The sequence below is a fragment of the Hylobates moloch genome, unplaced genomic scaffold, assembly GCF_009828535.3.
Source record: "Hylobates moloch isolate HMO894 unplaced genomic scaffold, HMol_V3 SCAFFOLD_1, whole genome shotgun sequence".
Taxonomy (NCBI): domain Eukaryota; kingdom Metazoa; phylum Chordata; class Mammalia; order Primates; family Hylobatidae; genus Hylobates; species Hylobates moloch.
The window spans coordinates 164,801,089-164,825,070 of NW_026652276.1; the positions used below are offsets into that span (position 1 = coordinate 164,801,089).

Consider the following 23,982-nt stretch of genomic DNA (forward strand, 5'->3'; position numbering starts at 1 on the left):
CACAGCCGAGAGCACCGGTGCCAGGGCACTCCGTGGTCACCGTGCCAGGCCATTCTGTGGGGACCGCGGCCGGAGGGGAGGGGCCCATAGTTCTTTCTCTGATTTGATTGGCGCGTCCTGGAGTTCAGGACGCGTTTCCAAGTTCCAGTGACGACTCCTGTTTGGGACTCGGGGGGAGAGTGCGGGGAGACAAATAAAACCTCGGGCGGCGGCGGCTGGTGGGAAGACTTGAACTTGAGTCTCGACCCACTGCATCTGCGACTCGCTGCCCAGACTTTTCACTCCGCGGCACCCTCAAACCCCAGCCCAGGCCGGGGTGCACAAGCCAGCCAGCGCACCTGCAGTCCTCGCCCGGACGCGCCGCGCCCCCTCGGAACCAGGCTCTGCTCTGAGCAGCCTTCGCCTCTCAAGCCAGCCACAGTCCCTGCCAGGCCGGGTGGGCGTCAAGATGAAGGCGGCCCGCTTCGTGCTGCGCAGCGCTGGCTCGCTCAGCGGCGCCGGCCTGGTGCCCCGAGAGGTGGAGCATTTCTCGCGCTACAGCCCGTCCCCGCTGTCCATGAAGCAGCTACTGGACTTTGGTGAGAGGGGACACAGGGCCCAAGCTGGGTCCTAGGGATGGGGAACTGCCTTAACGTTCAGCCTCAGGAGAGGGAGGGCTAGGCTCAAGCTAAAACAACTGGGGTTCACTTTGCTGCTGAGCCCTGGAGCCTCCACGCCAGCACACCTTTCCTTTTCCTAGATTTGGTTACTTTCTGACAGGGGTGCCTCCAGGTCAAGGCTACCTGCAAGCCTGCCGACACTGGATGGTTTGACTTCATCTGCACACTCTTCTTTCTGACCGCTCTTCCAGTCAAAATACTTTTTGCTTTCGGTCACCGTTTAACAATGGACTGGAAACTTTATCCCCTCTTCCACAGCATAGTACTGCTTGGAGAAGTTTCTGAATAGTATTAAATAGCCTCAAATTAATAGATTTTATTCCTTAGCCACCCGGCATCCTTCCACAGGGTACATCTCTCTGCATTCCTAACAGATTTCTTTGTCTCTTTATCATTATAGCTTTCCATATATTTGCATTATTGCTGAAAATATTTACCCATTTGTTGCAGTAATCTTACAAGGAAGATTTCAGGGGTTTAAATGTGATGTCACTACTCTGGAAATATCACAGCTCCCACTCCAGCCTCTTATCCCCCATCTCCAATTTCATGTCCCCACTCATTAAAGGATGTTGTGTTGTTGACATTGTGGTGTGACCGAATCCTGCAGTCTTTTATAAATTATAAGAACTGTGGGATATTCTTACTTCTTGGAAGTGAATCCTCTTCAAAAAGAGAAGACAATAATTCTCCTATATTTGTCACTTTTTAAAAGAAAGAAGGAAAGACGAAAGGAAAGGAAGATAGGAAGAAGGGAATTAGTCAATTAAGAAGACAATCGCCCCTGAATTATTAACAGTAACCCAACTGAGAGTGAAATATAATTTTATAATATATGTGTGTTCAATATTTGATAGTTAATGCTATTTAGATATATCATTTAGACACACTTTTTCTCAAAACTGAATTGATTTCATTTATTATAGGTTCAGAAAATGCATGTGAAAGAACTTCTTTTGCATTTTTGCGACAAGAATTGCCTGTGAGGCTCGCCAACATTCTGAAGGAAATTGATATCCTCCCGACCCAATTAGTAAATACCTCTTCAGTGCAATTGGTTAAAAGCTGGTAAGTGGTGAACCATATTGAAATTTCTAGTTTTGAAACAGTTACCCGGGTATGAATTCTTATATTGTGTTAACATCATAATTGGAAAACAGGTGATCTGAACAGTAACTACAATGTAAGAATTTTAAAATTAATTTAGGGTAAGTTATCATTAGAGAAGTTATAAAACTATAAACAGACATTTTTACCCTGAAAAAGTAGATTACTTTATAATAAAATTTTGAGTTCTAGGAAAATTTTGAAAAAAATTGGCATGCAATTTTAATCTTCAATTATAAGAGCACTTTCAATAATAAAAGAGTTTGATATTGCAAAAGAAATTATATGCCTAGAAACCAATTCAAATGACTACTATTTAGGGAAGGCCTAGTCTTTGTAACTTACAAAGTGATTGACAGAGTGGGCTCTGGGTTCAAATCCTGCCTCTGTCACTTCTAGTTGTGGAATCCTTGGCAAGTGTCTTAAACTCTTTATGCCATTGAGTTATTATTCCCATCTGTTATTAAGGAGAATAAAGTATATGCCTCAGAGGGATGTTTGAGTGTAATGAAATGAGATAATCCATAAAAAAAAAAAAGAAAAAAACACTTAGGACAGCACCTGGCACACAGCCAGCAGTCAGTAAGTGTCAGTTGTTGTCATCTCATTTTATAAATGAAGATACTGATGCTTAGAGAAGGTAGGTAACCCAAAACAGCAAATTTTTGGATGACAGAAGCAGGATATGCACAGGTAGCAGACATGCATGAGAGCCTTATCTTAATCCACTGACTGCACAGCCTTTTGTTCATTGATTCAAGAAATGCATGTATTATATACCTATAAGACAATTACAATCTAAAACATATATTCAATCTGTAGTATTTACTACTGCAGTCAAGACTTACACTCTTCTATGAATGAATGTAGTAGAAAAAAAATAAAAAGCTTTAAAAAAAAAGTTGTTTCTAAGTATTATTGCTAGAAAAAAAGAAAATATTTGCCAAACAAAACAGTCAGGAAACTGAATACTGACCTGAAATAGTTAAAGAAACATTTTGCGTTAAATTTTAAGTTTGAAAGTCAAGGATTAAAAGTTATAGCATTTTAAATTTATATTATTTTCCAAATGTTCTGGAGGAAAGTTTTAAGTTTGAACATAATGCTTACTTTCTCTTTTCAAATTATTTGAAAAAGGTATTCTATTTTCAGCCGTTTGTACCTGACTATTAATTTAAAAACTTAAAGCATACCTGTTTCTTTACAGGTATATACAGAGCCTGATGGATTTGGTGGAATTCCATGAGAAAAGCCCAGATGACCAGAAAGCATTATCAGAGTAAGCTCTATGCATTAGAACAAGTGTTTAAAACTTTTGTTCTTTCCAGACAGATTCCTAAGATATTTTTAGACCTAAATTAAAGGAATTCAGCTCTGAATAATAAATCACTACCCTCTTACACATGACAAGTTTTGGCTTGTTGGGAATCAGAAGTGAAGAAATATGGCATTGAAAATGATGCTGAGTGTGAAGAAATGTAGAGGACTCATTTTTGTTCCCCCAGGGAGACCTATTTTTACTATAAATTTACTCCAATGATTAGATGTGCAGGAGGATTTACCATTACATAATTTTAATACATTTCAGTGTCATTGGAGATTAAACATTTTCTTTCAGAGTAACTGATAGTTTCTAGCTACCTAAATAAGGATCTTTTCTAAATCTGACAAGAAATTTTGAAAGTTTTTTCACAGTGGCATTCTAGAGTCATCTCTAGAATGATGATATTAGATATTAATCATTATTTTATAAAGAGAAGGGTTAATGAATACATCTGATGAATGCATTGGTTATAAGGCTAATAGTGTTACATATAAGCTAGAAACAAAATGAGTCTGTTTGTGAAATCATCTCCTCTACTCTAGTGGAAGAATCTGTAGTGAGATTACTAATAAAGGACTAACGTTTTATCATTTGATTTGTTCAGATGGGTAATGCAAAAAGAACTTTAGCCTTCTGTGAAGTAACCTTAGGAGTATAAGTGAATGCAATGTATTTGAACCTTTACTAACCATAAATATTATGGCTTAGCTTTGTAGATACACTCATCAAAGTTCGAAACAGACACCATAATGTAGTCCCTACAATGGCACAAGGAATCATAGAGTATAAAGATGCCTGTACAGTTGACCCAGTCACCAATCAAAATCTTCAATATTTCTTGGATCGATTTTACATGAACCGTATTTCTACTCGAATGCTGATGAACCAGCACAGTAAGTTAGCTCATCATGATCATGGTATATAGACATGGGTGTAGAATATAAGCCATACTATAACTAGATGTTTCACTAATCAGCGGGTCACATTCTCAGTGATAGTACTAATCATTATCCTGAATTTTATAACAATAATTTTTGTTTTTATTTTTCAACAGTTCTTATATTTAGTGACTCACAGACAGGAAACCCAAGCCACATTGGAAGCATTGATCCTAACTGTGATGTGGTAGCAGTGGTCCAAGGTACGTTCTGTATTTCTGCATTTCCCTTATTGAAAATGTACAATATATGATTGACATATCTATAATTGAGGTGACTCTGTGAATGAATTTATATTCACAGAGTGTTCCATTTATTTTATAAATGTTATCTTCGAGGTCCTTTGCTTTTGAGAGTCAGTAGTATAAACATTCCTTTAAAATATTATTTAAAAATCCAAATATAAGTGTCTAACATGCCATATTTTATATGTTGAATTTAGTCTCTGAAGTGCACGTATTGCTAAAACTGCAATGCAAACACTGTCTTAATTTTTCTTCAATAAAATATTAAAGTATATTTTTATATACATAAACCTGTACTTTAGTGAATATTTTAGATTAGGGTAATACAGACACTGAAGATTATTTGAGAACTGTACTTGGCACAAATTCATTTCATTGTTATAAAAAACAACTTCCATTCCAGATGCCTTTGAGTGTTCAAGGATGCTCTGTGATCAGTATTATTTAACATCTCCAGAATTAAAGCTTACACAAGTGAATGGTAAGTTATAAGTAAAATATATTTTAACGTATGGAAAATTCTGTATTCTCCTAATATGATTGCTTTTTGTAAATATAAAGCAACTTCTATGTTCATTTTTTCTCTTGCCTAAAGTTTGTACGCATTTTTTTTGAAGACAAGGTTCTCTTTAACTATCTCAACTGGAAGGCTCCAATTCTGCCTATTCAGTTGCTAAAAAGGATTCATAAAGAAGAATGTTTAAAAAAAATATATGGGATTAAAGTAGCAACTACGTTCCAATATCTTAGATCAAAGAAAGATTACTTCCTATAGAATACGAGGGATAAGGAGACCAGGAGTAGGGAGGATATAGCAGTGGAAATATCCTCTTATAAGACCTGGAAACAAAAATACTTCAAATTTCACTGTAAGAAATAAGCCAGTGACAGATGCTGATTCCACTTATATGAGATGTCTAAAATGGTCACACTCACAGAAGCAGGGTAGAATGGTAGTTGTCAGGGGCTGTGAGGAAGGGGAAAATGGGGAGTTGCTATCCAACAGATACAAAGTTTCAGTTATGCAACATGAATAAATCCTAGAGTTCTGCGGTTCAACATAGTGCTTATAGTTAAGGACATTGTATTGTACACTTAACATTTTGTTAAAAGGGTAGATCTCATGTTAAATGTCTTCACCCCAATACAAAAAAAATTGCACTATTGTTTTATACTACTGTTTTGGAAGCAGAACATACTTCAAAAAGCTTCAGCTCAGCTGGGTTCAGTGGCATACACCTGTAATCCCAGCATTTTGAGAGGCTGAGGTGGGAGGTTTGCCTGAGCCCAGGAGTTCAAGACCAGCCTGGGCAATAAAGGGAGACACTGTCTCCACAAAAAATAAAAATTAGCCAGGCATGGTGGCACACACGTGTAGTCCCAGCTGCTCAGGCGGCTGAGGTGAGATGATCACTTGAGACCAGGAAGTCAAGGCTGCAGTGAGCCATGATTCTCCCACTGCACTCCAGCCCAGGTGACAGAGTGAGACCCTGTCTCAGACAAACAAACAAACAAACAAAATTTCAATTCTGACAAGGTCTTCCCATACTTTCTGAATGACTGAAGTGACTATATGATGAATGAAAGGCACTATTTTCACCCCTTCCCATTCTGTTCTGGTAAATAGTTGCATCTTAAAACAAAACAGTATACCTAAATTGGAATTACTTTCTCTTTTCTATTTAAAGTAAACATCTTTCTCAAGTAATATTTATACAGGAACAGTTTTTGTTTATGGTGACAGTTAAAATCAAGTTGCTCAAAGAGTAGCCTAACAGATTAGGGACAAGCAAATGTAAATAAACACTAAACTAAAAGTAGACGAGCAAATAAAGAATGGAACGTATCTCTGAGCATAAACAGGGTTGTTGCATAATACTTGTAGATAAACTGCTCCGACTGTTGGACAAAATAAAGAGGGGATTGTGCCAGACCTTGTGTTTTCTGATTCAAACTTTGCCAAGGCCTGGAAAGCTGAAGAATAATACTTTTATTTTTCTTTTATTTTTTTTCTAATTTTATTTTACTTTTTATTTTTCTTTCCAAAAAGCATTAAGAAGTTTTTGTTTGTCTGTTTCCTTTATCCTCTTGGTAAAATTTAAGCATATTTAGCATATAAGATGTAATGTTTGGGTGATACAAAAAACAAGAGAAATCAGGTGTGTTATTTTACTGAGCATTAAAAATATGAAAATTATAGTTAGCATTAATTTCAATATTATGCTATAAGCACAGTTTTCTCCCTTCTGTCTTAAAATGCATATTTTGACTCTGGAATTGTCCAGTACAAAAATGTTGAAAATAGAAATAATCCACAAAATCTAATTTATAGCACTGTTCTTCCACACTTACCCAACTTCATACATTTGTGGAGAAATACAAAAATTAATCATATGGAGCAAGGTGGTTCATGCCTGTCATCCCAGCAGTTTGGGAGGCTAAGGCTGGAGGATCGCTTGAGGCCAGGAGTTTAAGACTAGCGTGGACAACATAGTGACACCCCATCTCTACAAAAAAAACCAATTAACAAAAGAGCATTATGTAGCAACTACAATAACATTTTGAATATAAGCCAGTAATATTTACTGTTTAAGTGGGAAGGTTCTAGGGCAGGATTTGGGGATGGGGAAGGTAGAGAATGTGCCAACCCTCTTGAAGTCTAAAATGTTAATCACATGAATGTGGTGGTTTATTTCAGTGAAGTATTTGTATACAAATTCTTAATGAATTTTATTTTTCTAGGAAAATTTCCAGACCAACCAATTCACATCGTGTATGTTCCTTCTCACCTCCATCATATGCTCTTTGAACTATTTAAGGTATGATACTTCACAATAATTGAAATTTTACCTTTTAAAAAGGTTTAACAGTTATATTTTTATCTCCTTTATTATTCGCCACAAAACAGAAGCCTCAATATCTTTTCCCAAGAATGCTTCTAGTTCTCCTAAGAGAAAGAAACTATACAGTCAATGTTTGATGAAGTACATGTAGCTCATTGTAGCATCAACACATATTTGAGAACGCATCATACAATTCATGATGTATCAGGGCTTTACAGCCAAGAGGAAGTTCCTATTATTTTTTCAGGTGTCCATCAAAGCACTAGTCATTTATTCATTCATTAAGAGAGGTCATGGGGTGAATGTGTTTCAGTGAACGAGGCCTTGTTACCTCCACGCCCACAGGCTGGTCCAACTCCAAACTCAGCGGTTCAGGTCCAGAATTCCTGTAGGTGGTATGGCTCCATTCAGAGTCCAGAGTGTGTTAAGAGCACAGTCAGTAGTTCCTTCAATCATCTACTTTAAAGTGCATATGAATCACCTGGGGACTTTGTTAAAGTGAAAATTTTGATTCAGGAAGTCTAGAGTGGGGCCTGAGATTCTCAATTTGAATAAGCTAAGGGGTGATGCTGCTGGTCCACAATGCACACTTTGCCTAGCAGGCCTGTAGAGTTGTGCTTCTCAAACTGTAATATGCATTAGAATCGCCTGTAGGGCGTGTTAAAACACAGATTCTTGGGCTCCACCCCAGAGATTCTGATTCTTCAGGTCTGAGAATGTGCATTTCTATCAAGCTCTCAAAGGATACAGATGTTACTGGTCTGAGGCAGCCAGGTGCTAAGAATCAAATCCTTTCATGTGTCTTAAAATCAAGTTAAATTAAGATCAAATTGAACTTAAACCAAAAAATAGAAAAACACCTTAAGCTTTAAGCTTTTTGATGCTTCCCAAGAGTCCCCTGAATTGGAGAGAAGGAAGCCTAAAAAAGAGAAATCTGGCTCTAATTCTGACATAACTCTTTCCAGAACTTCCTGTTTACTAACTTATTCTAATGTTACTGCTGTGAGGTATTGATTGTACTACAAACATCTGATCCACTTTATTTTCACTCCAGCTAATGACTAGAACTTAATATTATATAAAAACTAGAAAGCAGAAAGTAGATAGGTGGTGAGAAAGGAAAATGGATTAAGAAAACCAAGACTGTATCTGTATGAGATTCAGCCAATAGACTGAAAACATCTTTTAGTTTGTTCTGTGTTAAAGGACAAAAGATACTTTTTCATTGATTTGATTTATTTTTAAGTTGAATGATCCAACTCATAGAGTTATTTTGCCATCATTGGTAAAAGTTAGATGATAATCAAATGCAAATTGAAATTTAATTTAGAATTATTGACTGTCCTTTTAAATAGTAACCACATTTTCACAGCAAGTTTTATAAAAGCCAATAAATTGGTTCAATGATTCACTGTTCATTTGTTATGTAATAGTCTTTGGTGCTTGAATGTAAAATGTAATGGAAAGAGAAAAGGAGAGCTAGGAAATGGACTATAAAAACCAATTTCTACATTTAAATTAAGCTTACAAATAAGAACTTGACAGCTAGCAGAATTGTTTTTCCATTAGACATTACTCCCAGGAGCTATATCACATAGTAAATGAATATTTTTCATTATACATCCTACATGACACATTCATAAATGGCTATTTACAAAGCTGTTTTACTACTAACTTAAAAAAATAGGACTTTGAATTACCCTCTGTGCTACTTTTATTTTAAACATAAAAAAAAACAGTTATTTATTGTCCCTCATTCCTCTGCCATTGAATTCCTTATGGTTTGATTTCCTTAGAATGCAATGCGGGCAACAGTTGAACACCAGGAAAATCAGCCTTCCCTTACACCAATTGAGGTTATTGTTGTCTTGGGAAAAGAAGACCTTACCATTAAGGTAACCATTCTCTGTTTTTCTTTTGGGTATCTCTTGAGACAATTAAATAGGGTCAATAGTAATAAAGCTCTCTGCTTTTTGCAATAGATAACAGTCATATATGCCAGGTGATTTTTAAATGAAGGAAAGCCATTTTTATTTAGACAAATGCACATTGTTTTTAATGTGTGGCTCTGATGACTTGTTTGTTTTAGATTTCAGACAGAGGAGGTGGTGTTCCCCTGAGAATTATCGACCGCCTCTTTAGTTATACATACTCCACTGCACCAACTCCTGTGATGGATAATTCCCGGAATGCTCCTTTGGTAAGAACAATTATATGGCTAAATTAATCTCAGCCACCTAGTTCTAAATGTAGAGCAAGGACTGCAAGGGTTTATTTAGACAAGTTCATCAATGAAGTAAAATTAGACATGAGGGATATAAGAAGGAATGATAAAGCAAGCTAAAAATGGTGAAACAAGGGATGTCTGATTGGAAGTAGAAGATATTTATTAAGGTTCTGGGACATTAGTATCAGTGAGGACAGTAATTTCCTACTTGTTTGTATTTCAGTGATCACGTACACTTCTTTACCTGATAATATCTCTCTTCTCTAGGCTGGTTTTGGTTACGGCTTGCCAATTTCTCGTCTGTATGCCAAGTACTTTCAAGGAGATCTGAATCTCTACTCTTTATCAGGATATGGAACAGATGCTATCATCTACTTAAAGGTATCCCTTGAATTCGATAGCAAAATCCGATTTCTAAAACCATTGCTCCTTTTACAGCCCTGAGTGCTATGGTCCAGAGTTAATTCCCCAAACTGAGTTAATGCAAATAATGACCACAGGTCATTCTATTCTCTTTCTGGGTGTGTGTACATTATTTAATATGATAACTTACCAAAGAGGAAGCTGCGCCACACTACGTGCCTCAAGTGAAGCAAAATTGTTTCCTAGGAAGTGTTAATACATTACCAAAGTTTCAGAATGAGGACATGCTCATGTGAATTTTTTAAGGCAACTCCTTTTGGCATCTGTGAGAGTAGCTGTGCTTTTATTTTACTTAGATTTGTGGGAAATATATGCTAATAATGTTCCAACCTGAAAAAATAACATATCGAGATCCTCAAGACCTTAAGCTGACCTTGTTAGAAATCCTGAGAAAGGAAAGCTGACTGTTCGAAAGCTGTCAGTGGGGTGCCAGACATTCACTGTTTGAACTTAAAAACTTGGTGCATGTTGGCCGGGCACAGTGGCTCATGCTTGTAATCTCAGCACTTTGGGAGGCCAAGGCAGGTGAATCACAAGTTCAGTGGTTCTAGATCAGCCTGGCCAACACAATGAAACCCCATCTCTACTAAAAATACAAAAATTAGCTGGGTGTGGTGGCAGGTGCCTGTAACCCCAGCTACTTGGGAGGCTGAGGCAAGAGAATCGCTTGAACCTGGGAGGAAGAGGTTGCAGTGAGCTGAGATCGTGCCCCTGCACTCCAGCTTAGGCAACAGAGCTAGACTCCGTCTCAAAAAAAAAAAAAAAAAAAAAACTTGGTGCATGTTTTCCTGTTTCTGGTAAAGCCTCAATTTCTTTGTTAAGATCACTGTCTTGATTCTGTTCATTTGCCGACTATTTCAACTGAAAATATATTTATAGATATTAGCAACTAAAACATTAAACTTTCAGGCTCCCATTTTTTGCACTGGAATTACTTGCCAAATGGCCTTTGACCATCTGAAATAGTTAATGTATTCATTTCTTAAATGAGCAAAAGTCTTCAAACTATTGAGAAAGAGCAACAGCCTGAGTGCAGGCACCAGTGTGCTCTGATTACTGTATCACTTAAATGAATGTATTTGAATATTTGGATACTTACCTCTGAATGTATTTTGAATAATAACTTCAGGTGCAAATTATGCCATGCATAATTTCTTTGGTCTCATGTTTTTTCCCCCCTTTTCTTTTAGGCTTTGTCTTCTGAGTCTATAGAAAAACTTCCAGTTTTTAACAAGTCAGCCTTCAAACATTATCAGATGAGCTCTGAGGCTGATGACTGGTGTATCCCAAGCAGGGAACCAAAGAACCTGGCAAGAGAAGTGGCCATGTGAAGAGGGACACTCAGGACACTTTATGGGATCAAAGTGGGTCTGCACCAGTGCTGCTTCCTGAATGTTTGTGTGTGAACCCTTGTTTCCTCCAAAACAAATGACAGCAACGAAAACTCCTTAATCAGAACACTGATCCAATGAGGAATGGAGCTTGTTTCTGTGACCCAGGAGAACTTAGTGCAAGACTACAGGAGTTAACAGATGGTCAGCTCCTTATTTTTTAATGTAGAATAACTCATGAGTTTATATCAAATCCCGAAGAAAGAAGCCTCAGTTTTCCATCTGTTTTTGATAAGAAGAATGAGAAGGGGAGTGAGTGTGAAGATGGTGGTTAGCAATTTCAATAGACTGATATTTTAGGCCTCTTGTTCACATCAAAAGATATTGGTGTCAGAATACCAGCATTTTCCTGCCATGCAAAGGATTAAAACTTAGTTTACACTATGTGGTTAGAAATATATGTAAATGTACATTTTGAACATATTTATGTGCTCTGGAAGGAAATGCTGGTGACTAAAATAAGGTTTACTCTGAAAGAGGAGGAATTTTATTCAAAGCAGTCAAACATTTTATTCAAATGTTTCAAAATTCAAAACATTGTATTCAAAGTTGCAGTGAAGGCATCAACTTATGTAAAAACTCAGAAGGAAGGCTCCTCTGATAAAAACACAGCTCCTTTATTATGCTGCTTTTCCTGTTCACTTTACACACTAAGTTAAACACTTATTGTCAGGTGCCTAGTCTTGAGTGAATTGTTAGATGTGCACTGAACTCGGGATGTTGGGGATTGGAGAGAGAGAATTGCCAAAGTAACAGCAAAAATATCTCTTACTTTGCTTTGTTTATAAATAAATCAGTAGATTGGAAAAACTAGTGTTAGGGAAAGAAATCACATGTTCAGAGCCTAACTCAGTAGGAAGGGCTTTAGTAGGAAGGGCTTTTCTCTACCCTGAAATGATGGTAATCCAAAGGCATCCATTTTCCAGGCTTAAAAGATATATTTTTGATATATTTAATTATATTTTCTACACTCCAGCATTAATATGTCTGTTTAAAAATTTCTAATTCTCAAATGGCTCAAGAACATTAGAATTCAAGTACCTTTTAGAGTAATTTTTTTAAGCAAATAGCCTGGACATAAGAGATTCTCATGCTAGCATGCTTTCATTTGTGAATTGTTGTGACTGAGAGCTACTGAATGACACCTGAAATGCATATGGTATTTCTGGGAGAGTTAAGGTATAATTTGAAGGTTGGCAGGCCAGTTGCGCTGATTACTCTTAGAGAAGAAGGAACGGAAAAATGAAAGAAGGCAGGAAGGAAAGAAAGGATATAGGAAGAGAGGGAAGCAGAAGGCAGGCACTTTTCTATTTTCCCCACCAATTATTTCAAAAAAAATCTATATTTTCGTGGATATGTCGTTGGCAAGAGGAAGAACTGGTGTTTTGAAAGCAGTATGGATTCTTTAAATGGCTCTCATTCTTACAAGATAGTAGGCTTTTATGAGATAAACTTACCTGTGTCAATTAACATTTAAACTGGCATATAGAAAAAAAGGAGGATTTTTCCGCATTGTAAAAATAATCAGTATGGTTTATATGCTGAATTTGACATTTGTGTGTAATTTCATGGTGGCCTAGTGTTGTGGTGCTTCTGGTAATGGTAATAGAAGCTCAACTATTTTTTTGTGGATTTCAGATTTTATTGTCAGAAGTCCTAGACAGTGACATTTCTTAATGGTAGGAGTCCAGCTCATGCATTTCTGATTATACAAAACAGTTTGCAGTAGGTTATTTGTCATTTCAGTTTTTTACTGAAATTTGAGCTAAACATTTTTACATGTAAATACTTGTATTTACCAAAGATTTAAATAAGTTGATTAATTAATTAACTCAAATACTGTGAACTATCTTTAAAACACTGGAAGAAAGAAATGTTAGTATCTCAATTACACCAACTGTGCAAATGAACTTTGATAAAAAAGAAATAATCTACATTTATATTTGTGAAATCTGGGGAAGAGCTTTAGGATTCTAGTAGATGGATACTGAATACTCAGGCCCACTTAAATTATTAATGTATACATTGTGTTTTTGTCTTTATGCTATGTACAGAGAAATGTGATAATTTTTTATAATAAATATTTTTTATGATGATAAAAGACATTGTCTTTTAAAGTTCTTTTCTCAGTTTACCTCACGGTACTAAGAATTTGAGTTAAGATAACACAGTACAATGGTGTGTTTGCTTACAAATTTGTATTCAATAATCATTTTTGCAATGCATATGTTTCTGCATATTTCTGGAAATTTAAAGTTTCATTTTATGTCTGTGTTTGCATACAAACAGTGGAGTGCCAAAATAATTATCTAGATAGCTTAGGTTCCCAATGACTTCTGGATTAAATGTCAGAGTAATAATAAGGTGGAAATAGGATAGAAATTACTAAGTTAAATTGTGGTATGTATTATCTTTGCTCTCTTTAGTGCTTTTCTTTACTTTTTTAATCCTACTTTATCATTAGACAACATCCTTTGCCCACCTTCCTAATGCCCTTACTGGCAAGGTTCTACAAATAGGGGGCTGGGGTGGAAAGGAGGGAAGGGAAGGAGGAAAATAGATTAGAATTAAATGATAATAGTGGAAGGACTTTGCCATAACTAAATTATAAATCTTGTCAAAATAATCATATTTGAATCAAAAATGCCATCAGCCTAAGTCATTAGACCCTAAGAAATCTATAGTAAGTTTGACATTTTACTGAAAAACCTTTAGTGAGGTTGACAATGAGACTCTCCATTTCCTTGACTGCCTTCATTTCTTCCACTTCTGTTGAGGAAGCACTGCACCATGGGTAGCTAAGAGGAGCATGCACCTGCACACACGCACAAGATCTAGCTGTACAGTTTCCTTGGACCAAGCTGCCAGGGAAGTAGGGAGTTAGTGCACTCCACAGTCTGAGAACCTTCACTCGTGTTCTCTTAACTGTAAAACTTTGAATCCTACAACCCTCCATGTCTGCACACATGTATCTTTTTGACTCAAGTTAAAAAGAAGGAAACTCCAAAGGAAACTAATTTTCAACTTCAATCAAGTGGGCCGAATTTCCACCAAAACTATCTTTAGACCATTTCTCTCAAATTCCACATTCGGCTAGGAATAGTGTTTTATCTCAACTACCAATACATGTGCAAAGAAAGAGACAGAGATCATGTGAGCTAGTAACCTGGACATCCACCTTGATAATTCCTTTATTCTCCTACTATACTTTCAGGGATGCACTTACATTTAGATGTATACCAACACTGAAAATGTGTGTGAAATCTCCTGATCATCTTGGTCTGTCCTGGTGGAAGAATTAAGAGACTTTTATAATTTCATAGGAGCCTATATAAGAAGTCACTAAGCCCTACTATGAACACCTAGAACAGTAGGGTTCTATCTTCATTAGCATTCCATCCACAGATGTCTTTTTTTTTTTAACAGTTATCCCTTTTTTATCTTATATCACAGTTGCCTAGGCACTTAATAAACATTCACTGCCTAAATACATAAATGAACACATGAATAAACTTCTGGCCATAGAACAGTATCCCTGCATTTAAGGATAGGTTGGAACTCTGTGTTAAGTAATAGTACATCAAATTTTATCAGATCTCATGCTGGAAGACATATTCAATAAGTTTTATAATATTGCAGACACTCTGAGATATGTTTCCAAACCAATTAAACTGCAACTCATTTTTGTTTAAATGTCACCTTCCATTGGTGGCCTTTGGCTATGAAATTATTACATATATCAAAAGAAATTAAGTAATGGCTAACGTTATCACTAATAAGGAAATTTCTTGAGCAAATGGGCCGGGGCTTCAGATTTTATGAATATTCTTTCTTTGTGTTTACCTTGGACTCAGATGAAAACGTATTACCATCCATACATCATGGCTCCTTAATGGAAATGAGTAACTGTCTTTTGATGAGATTTTTCAGTTCCTACCCAAGTGCAAATAAACATTAAAAGCCACTCAAAACCAGCAGAAATGTCAGTAGCCTTGAAAACATGTTGAATCTACTAAATGATGTGAAAATGATGTGAGCTGTCTTAATAATAAATCCAGCAACAAAATAATAAAGCTCATCAACGAATCATGAGACATCATTTTCATGTTTACTGCTACCATTAATGTAATGGAAATTACACATGACTGGTTGTAAAATAATGCAATATAGCCAGAAATTATTTATTAGGATACTGTTTTCCATAAATGTAAAAGGATGCTTTAATATCTAAGACAAATAGTCTATTGAATGGTAAAATCTCAAGTTTTTATCCATTTCATATAGCTATGTTCTTTATTATGTTTCTACCCAAATATAGACAGGTAGATAGAGTTATACATAGATATTTGGTAGAATTGCCCTTGATTCAATCTTTTTCTTTTAAGTTCATTTTTAAAGATAATGATTTTTTAATTATAAATTTATTATTAAAAACAGAAATAAACTTTAAAACAAAAATATTTCATCATGTTCTTATGCAATTCTCTTTACCTATTTGAGTTTCAATCTTCTCTTCTACCTAAATGGGTCTTGTACAAGAAAGGCATGCCAAATTCTAAAGTCTCTGAATGTAAGTTTTCTAGTAATTCTTTACTAAATACCCTGCCTCCAATCTCTCTTCAGTCTACCTGCACTATAATGCCAGATTCATTCTCCTAAACCAGCCTTCTCATAATATTACTGCCAACCTCAAAATCCCTTACTGGCTTCCCAGGACCTAAGAATCTGAAATGTATATGATAGTTACAGTTTTATGCACTTCAACCTTACAATTTATATCTTCCATTACTGAACCATTCAGAATACTATTTTCTGAACATGTAACAAACATGTTTCTTTTTGCTCATTGGAAATATGCCTACCTGAAATACCCTTCCTCTGTGCTGCTTTTTACAATCTTCTGGGCCCACGTTAAAGCTGACTTTCATGGACTGGGCATGCCAACATCTTGTAAACTCTCACGTGGTCAGGACAATTTTAGTACTTATAATTGCTAGGGGTGCTAGTTACATGTTATAGATAGGTATAAAGTCCAGAAGCCCAACTAGATTGTATGTTCCCTGCAATCTAGGACCATGAGTTATACATACCTAGGTGAAGACCACGACATTAAGCCTGTCTTGCGTATAGCAGATACCAAAAAGCATTTCTTGATTGATATGTTTTTGATGAGTTGGCAAGACAGAGAAAAGCAATGGAATAATCTCTAATTGAGCAGTTTATTCTACTGACTTAAGACCAATGCCACCCATCTTAATACTTCTTAATGGCCCTCAGCATTTCTTTTTCAATCTGGGAAGGATTTATGCTTGTTTCCAGATGGATCATGGCTGTAACATATACACACAATAATTTAAACCTTTTATTTCAGGCTGAATACAAGGTCTTTGCTCTCAAGGAGATTAGCATCCTATTAAAAATTTGAAAAGTCAAGATACAAACACGTAAGAACTTAAATTGTGACCAAGGATTTTTATAACACTCCAAGGCAATGAGAAGATACTATAATACTATATATATATATACACACACACACACACACATATATATATATACACATACCTATATATATATATATATAGACATATATAGAGAGCAAGCGAGCCAGGTAAATGCACTCACATGAATTACTATCAAAAATTTAAAGAAAGAAAAGTGATTTCAGACTAAAGTGATAGGTGAAAAGAAGACAATTTATGTACAGAAAATGGAAGGAAGAACTTTGAAGAAAGTATCTGGGGAGAAAGTTGGAAAGGTAAATGGGAGTTCAACTGAAGATAGTTTGAATGTCTGAATGTGGCACCTGGGGTATCAAGGAGATAATAGAATGGTAAAAAAATACAAACAGCCCTGTTGAGTAAACTCTCAAGACCATGTATTTTGTTGTCAGTTCATTTACAAAATACAGTGTAGCAATTAGTACAACTTTCTGAAATGAGAATGTAGTATTCAGATAACTAAAAAGAGCATTGATATATGTTGATTGATGAGTTGAAACAATGGATTTGCACCCAAGTGTTGTAGTTATCAGACATGTAGACTCCGGAGCTGGACTGCCTAGCTTTCCACCCCAGCTCTGCCACTTCATAGCTATTGGGAGTTACATAATTTCTCTCTTCCTCAGTTTTCTGATCTGTAAAATGGGAGTAGTATTATAGCCTCTTCCTCATAGGGGTGTCATGAAAATTAAAATGAGTTCATATACATAAAGTATTTATAACAGTCCTTGGCACATAAGAAATATTATATACATGGCCGGGCGCGATAACTCGCGCCTGTAATCCTAGCACTTTGGGAGGCCAAGGTGGGTGGATTACCTGAGGTCAGGAGTTCGAGACCAGCCTGGCCAGCATGGTGAAACCCTGTCTCTACTAAAAATACAAAAAATTATCTGGGTGTGGTGGCTGGCACCTGTAATCCCAGCTACTCAGGAGGCTGAGACAGGAGAATCGCTTGAACCTGGGAAGTGGAGGTTGCAGTGAGTGAGATCATGCCATTGCACTCTAGCCTGGGCAACAAGAGCAAAACTCTGTCTCAAAAGACAAAAAAAAAAAAAAAGAAAGAAAGAAAAAATATATACATATTAGCTATTTCATCAATAATGCTATTTAAGCATTAGAGACTGGATCCATATATTGTTCTTAAACAAATGAGTCGATTGCAATAAAAATAAAGTATGATCTTTAAGATACAAAGTCACACAGTGTAAGCATGCAATGTATCAGTGATAGTAACAAATTTGTTCTAATACACCCTATTGCTTGTTTGTGACTCTTGGGTTCAGTTTTTAGGTCAAAGTATGGTCTGTGACCTGAAACTGCTGAGCAAGGCTGAAATCTGTTGAGACAGGATCAAACAGAGACCTTGGCCTCTTCAGTAATGCTATCCAACCAAAACCTGGGTGGATAGTGGTGCCATGTGTTACCTAATGAGATCTATTAACTCTTTTAGGTCCCTTTGAGAGCACTGCAAAGCTGCACCTCCCTGAACACAGAGGAGAAGCTGGCTCACTACACATTATAAATATATACCTAGACAGCCTAACACAGCACTTAGCCCAGAGCGCACTCTCAATAATTGTTTGTCTAGCGGATGAAAGGAGGCTTAAGCCGTTAAAGTAACAATTAGGCTTCAGTTGTTCCCTAGGGAGCCTCTTTCCCCTTCTAAATATCATATTTCATCTTGTGAAAGTAGGACCTTCGAATGATAACAAAAGCAAAAAAACAAAGTTCTTTAAAAGCTTTGAAAACAGTACCCCAGCTTGTTAGAAAGTAGAGAATATTTTCTTACTTTTTTTCTTAGAATATCTGACAGTAGTTCTTTGTAACTAAAAATATACCTTGCATGCCGGGCGCGGTGGCTCACGCCTGTAATCCCAGCACTTTGGGAGGCCGAGGCGGGCGGATCACAAGGTCAGGAGATCGAGACCATCCTGGCTAACACGGTGAAACCCCCCGTCTCTACTAAAAAAAATACAAAAAATTAGCCGGGCATCGTGGCAGGTGCCTGTAGTCCCAGCTACTCGGGAGGCTGAGGCAGGAGAACGGCGTGAACCCGGGAGGCGGAGCTTGCAGTGAGCCGAGATTGCGCCACTGCACTCCAGCCTGGGCGACAGAGTGAGACTCCGTCTCCAAAAAAAAGAAAAAAAAAAAAAAAAAAATATATATATATATATATATATATACCTTGCATTTTACATAGAATCAGATGTTATTCTTTTTATATAATTCAGATAGTTCCAGGCAGAATCTTCATTTATCATGCACTAATTTGGGGGAAAGTAGTTTAGGCATAAAACTTGTCATAATACTTAAAGAAAAGCTTTCTTAACCAGACAATAAAGTTGATCTGATTTCTTTTGAACTATATTTTTCAGTAGCATAAAATATGTTTTCAGGTATTAAAATAGAAGTTGGCTTCACTAGACTTTCTTTTCTCTCTGAAACCTTTTTAAATTGAATAGTAAATAGGAAAAAAATCTATGGAACTTTTGTGTCCTGGACTTTTCTAAGGATTTTGGGCTCGCGCCTGTAATCCCAGCACTTCGGGAGGCTGAGGCGGACGGACTGCCTGAGCTCAGGAGTTTGCGACCAGCCTGGGCAACACAGTGAATCCCCGACTCTACTGAAATGTACAAAAATTAGCCGGGGGTGGCTGCGTGCGCCTGTAGTCCCAGCTACTTGGGAGGCTGAGGAAGAAGAATTGCTTGAACCCGGGAGGCGGAGGTTGCAGTGAGCCAAAATCGCGCCACTGCGCTCCAGCCTGGGCGACAGAGTGAGACTCGTCTCAAAAAAAAAAAAAAAAAAAAAAAAAAGAAAGAAATAAAAATTTTTTTTTTTAACAACCTATTTAATATGTACAATTGTTTTTTTTCACAAAACCAATATGTTTACAATATGTGGACACTGAGCCACAGAGAAGTCGAATAAACTGGCCCTATCAAGGGGCAGAGCTGGGATTGGGGAACTAAGGCACTATATACTCCAGAGCCTTTGCTCTGTAGAAACAGTCCTTCTTCAAGGAATGCACCCAGGACAGCACCAAGGCAGCGGAATGCCCGAGGCCATGCAAATAAGTAACCCATGACTAGTCTCCAGGGGAGAGGAACACCCACACTGGCCTCATCAGACTTGACCCAATTCCACCAGCTTTAGGTCGCTGGAATTCTTCAGACAAATATTTCAAGAAAGCCCTACCTACCTGCAGAGCCATCAGCAGCTTTGGGTTGTTAGATCAGCTCCCACATTCTACTGAATGATATTTACCTATTCTTCAGGCACTAAGACAATTCACTTACCTGTTCAACCAGCCATTAACAAAGATTTAAGTACCACATGCTGCCAGGCACTAGGAACTCCATAATGAATTACAAGGATTCCTACGCCCAAGGGCATTGTAGCCTATTTGTGAACATAAAAATTCAATTTACAAATACTGTTGTTTTAATATCTATATTTATTCATGATTCTGAGAATACAAACATGATTTCTGGGGCAGGGACAAATTATTTGTACTTACTTATATTAATAATGGCATCAGCTCCCCTTACCCTAATTTTTCCCCCATTATAAGGTAATGCAATAAAAACCAGATGTCACCTTATACTTGCCGGGGTCTGTACTATAGGTAAAGAATCCCATAAGAATCTGAGAGTTTTTATAGAAGAGGGACACTTATCTCCCTGCTCCCCTTCTGAGACAGAGAAAGAAGCCTTTGCTTCCTAATGTACACAAACTCTCTTTTGGGAGAGCATAGGAAGGATCCTGGGTTCTAACCCTTCAGCATGTAAGTAAATGTCTATAGGGGAATATAAGACAAGTTTCTCCTTGTTTTACAACCCCTGGATTGTCTTCACGCTCCAACTTTTCTCATGTCTTCTCATCACCCCTTGAAATAGAAGCATATCTGTAGGGAGGCAAGTCTCTTACTATCTTATTCAGTTATCTTTAAGTTTCAAGGCTTGTCCTTGAATCCAAATCCCAGTAAAATTTGCCCCAAAATCCCTAACCATGCAGAGACATGAAAATACCCATGCTTCTTTACTTCCTTCTGGTATTTGGTCTTCAGAAAGGTTCTCCAAGAGGAAAAGATGGCAATACCTTCCCCAGGACAATGAGTATGCCCAGCTTTGGTTACATGCCTTTTTCTGAATCAACCAATGTCAGTGTAAAGGAGAAAAACCAAAAACACCTTTTTCCTTGACCATCTTAGATTCACTGGCTGGGGCCCTGCAGATTGGACTGACAAACGACAAATTAACAAGATAAAAACAGAGTTTTTTTTTTTTTTTTTTTTTGAGACGGAGTCTCGCTCTGTCACCCAGGCTGGAGTGCAGTGGCGCAATCTCGGCTCACTGCAAGCTCCACCTCCCGGGTTCACGCCATTCTCCTGCCTCAGCCTCTCCCAGTAGCTGGGACTACAGGCGCCCGCCACCACGCCCGGCTAATTTTTTGTATTTTTAGTAGAGACGGGGTTTCACCGTGGTCTCGATCTCTTGACCTCATGATCCGCCCGCCTCGGCCTCCCAAAGTGCTGGGATTACAAGCGTGAGCCACCGTGCCTGGCCTATCGACGGGTTTTGATGATCAAATTTAAGTTTTGAAGATAGCACTCTGGCTGCACCACGTGGAAAAAATTGGAGCTGGGTTGGAGTAGACAGGATGAGCACTAGGAGTTCTGTTTGGTGTTTGTGATGACTGAATATGGTAACCTGAGATAGGATAGTAGTGATAAATATGGGGGGAGATGAAGGATTCAGTGGTCGGTTCGAGTTAAAATTGAAAAGCATCTAAGATTAGGAGGAAGGCTAGGATGTTTACTCCTACCACCATGATTTGATAATTGTGTTGTATGTTCTAATCAGTATAATGAATCACAAAAAAGAAAAAAGGGCATACAGATTGGAAAAGAACAAGTAAACCTGTCTTTCTTCACAGACAATGTGATCATATATATAGAAAACCCTACGGAATCTACAAAAAAAGTTGCAGGAAACAACAGATGCGTTTAACAATGTTGTAAGTACAAAATCGCCATATAAAAATCAATCATATTTCTATATTCTAGCAATGAACAATTGGAAATCATAATTTTTAAATCAAATACCATTTGGGTAGCATCAAAAACACAAAATACTGGATAAAATTGGTGAAAGATCTGTACACTGAAAACTACAAAACATTGCTGAGAGTAAATAAAGATGATGCAAATAAATCAAGATATATTATATTTATAGACCAAAGGACTCATTATTTTTTAAAAAATCAATTCTCTTCAACTTACACTTTTGATTCAGTGCAATCCTAATCAAAATCCCAGTAGGCTTGTCAGTGAACATTGACAGACTCATTCTACAATTCCTGTGAAAATATAAAAGATATAGAAGAGCCAAAACAAATTTGAAACAGGAGAACATAGTTGAAAGACTAATAGTATCTGACTTCAAGATTTATTATAGAGCTGTAGTAATCAAGACCATGTGGTTTTGGCATCAAGACAAAAAAATCAATTGGTGAGAATTGAGTTCAGAAATAAACCCACACATATATAGACAATTGATTTTTGACAAAGGTGCAAAAGCAATTCAACAAAGGAAGCATAGTTTTGTCAGCAAATGAGCTAGGTACAATTGAATATCCATATGGGAAAAAACTACACTTCAGTCTCAACATATACAAAAATTAACTCCAAATAGATCAGTAACCTAAGTGTAAATCTAGAACTATAAAACGTCTAGGAGAAAACATAAAAGTCTTTGCATTCTTAGATTAGAAAAGATTTCTTAGACATGCCACAAAAGCATGATGTATTGTAAAAAAAAAACGATAGATTTCATCAAAATTGTAAATTTATGCTCTTTAAAAGACACTATAAAAAGACAAGCTACAGTCTGGAAAAATATTTGTGTATTATATGTATGTTAAAGGAATTCTACACAAAATATATAGAAAGTTTTCAAAGCTCAATAAGAAAACATATAATCCAGTTTTTAAAAGTCAGCCAAAAATTTGATTAGACACTTCATAAATGAAGATATGTGGATGGCAAATAATGTTATGAAAATATGTTCAACATTATTAGTCATTAGGGAAGCACAAATAAAAAATAGGGAGTACCACTACATACATATTTGAATGACTAAAACTTGAAAGCCTGACTATACCACTTGCTGGCAAGGATGTGGAGCAACTGGAACTCTGATATACTACTGGTGGGAATATACAATCACTTAAGAAAAATAGTCTGGTAGTTTTTTTTTTTTAAAGTTAAATATACGTCTACTACATATTCCAGTTTTTCCAGATATCCAGAAGAAGAAAAAATAATATAGCTATACAAAGATTATATGTGAATGTTTATAGTATTTTTTCCAATAGTATCCCAAAGTAGGAATCAACTGAATTGCCCAACAACTGGTGGATAGATAAACACATTTTTATGTATCTGTATGATGACGTATGACTCAGCAATAAAGAGAAAAATAATCGATATACACAATTCAAGGATGAATCTCAAACTAATTATACTGAGTGAAGAAGCTAGAACAAAGAAAAGTGTATACTTTGTGGTTCCATTTATATAAAATTCTAGAAAATGAAAATTAATCTTTGGTGAGAGAAGCTGATCCATCAGTGGTTGATGTGATGGTGGGGGAAAAGTGGATGGGAGGGAATAAAAAGGAGTATGAGGAATTTGGGGGGTTGTAGAAACATTCATTTTCTTGATTGTTGTGATGGTTATATAAACATATCAAATTTACACCTTAAATATGTACAGTTTATCATATGTCAATTTTTAAAGTATGTGTTCCAAACATTTATTTGAAAGGACTTGGTGACTGACTGGATATGCTTGGTAAATAGAAATAAACTATCAAGAATGATTCCCAGGGTTCTGGTGTAGACACTCATACACCAGTTTTGGTGTTTTGGCAGCTAGGATTCCTCGTGGGGGTGCTTTGCGTTGAGTCATTGCTGCAGCACTCTACAGACAGGTGGAAAGAGGGCTATTGAAATTGAATGTTTGTTGATTATGCTCCATTGTATGCCCAGGAAGGACTGTGGGAGATGCAAAGGAAGCTTAAAAATCACAACACAGGCCAGGCGCGGTGCCTCACGCCTGTAATCCCTGCACTTTGGGAGGCCGAGGTGGGCGGATCACGAGCTCAGGAGATCGAGACCATCCTGGCTAACACAGTGAAACCCCGTCTCTACTGAAAATACAAAAAATTAGCCGGGCGTGGTGGGTGGCGCCTGTAGTCCCAGCTACTCGGGAGGCTGAGGCAGGAGAATGGCGTGAACCCAGGAGGCGGAGTTTGCAGTGAGT

General features: G+C 37.1%; 1 protein-coding gene across 1 annotated transcript; it reads left to right on the forward strand.

The window, feature by feature from the left end:
- Window positions 1-215: 215 nt before the first annotated feature.
- Window positions 216-13,258, forward strand: PDK4 (pyruvate dehydrogenase kinase 4). Its single transcript, XM_032760996.2, has 11 exons — window positions 216-578; window positions 1,586-1,727; window positions 2,974-3,045; window positions 3,799-3,983; window positions 4,145-4,231; window positions 4,677-4,754; window positions 7,016-7,092; window positions 8,913-9,011; window positions 9,206-9,316; window positions 9,611-9,724; window positions 10,957-13,258. Exons 1-11 carry the CDS (start codon window positions 449-451, stop codon window positions 11,095-11,097), a joined length of 1,236 nt encoding a protein of 411 aa, XP_032616887.1. The 5' UTR covers window positions 216-448; the 3' UTR covers window positions 11,098-13,258.
- The last annotated feature ends 10,724 nt before the right edge of the window (window positions 13,259-23,982 follow it).

Bases quoted from the DNA above. Each gene is read 5' to 3' on its own strand.
- PDK4 (XM_032760996.2), top strand. From the start codon at position 449: ATGAAGGCGGCCCGCTTCGTGCTGCGCAGCGCTGGCTCGCTCAGCGGC. The intron at 3,046-3,798 runs GTAAGCTCTATG...ATTATGGCTTAG, and splicing joins GACCAGAAAGCATTATCAGA to CTTTGTAGATACACTCATCA. The intron at 3,984-4,144 runs GTAAGTTAGCTC...ATTTTTCAACAG, and splicing joins AATGCTGATGAACCAGCACA to TTCTTATATTTAGTGACTCA.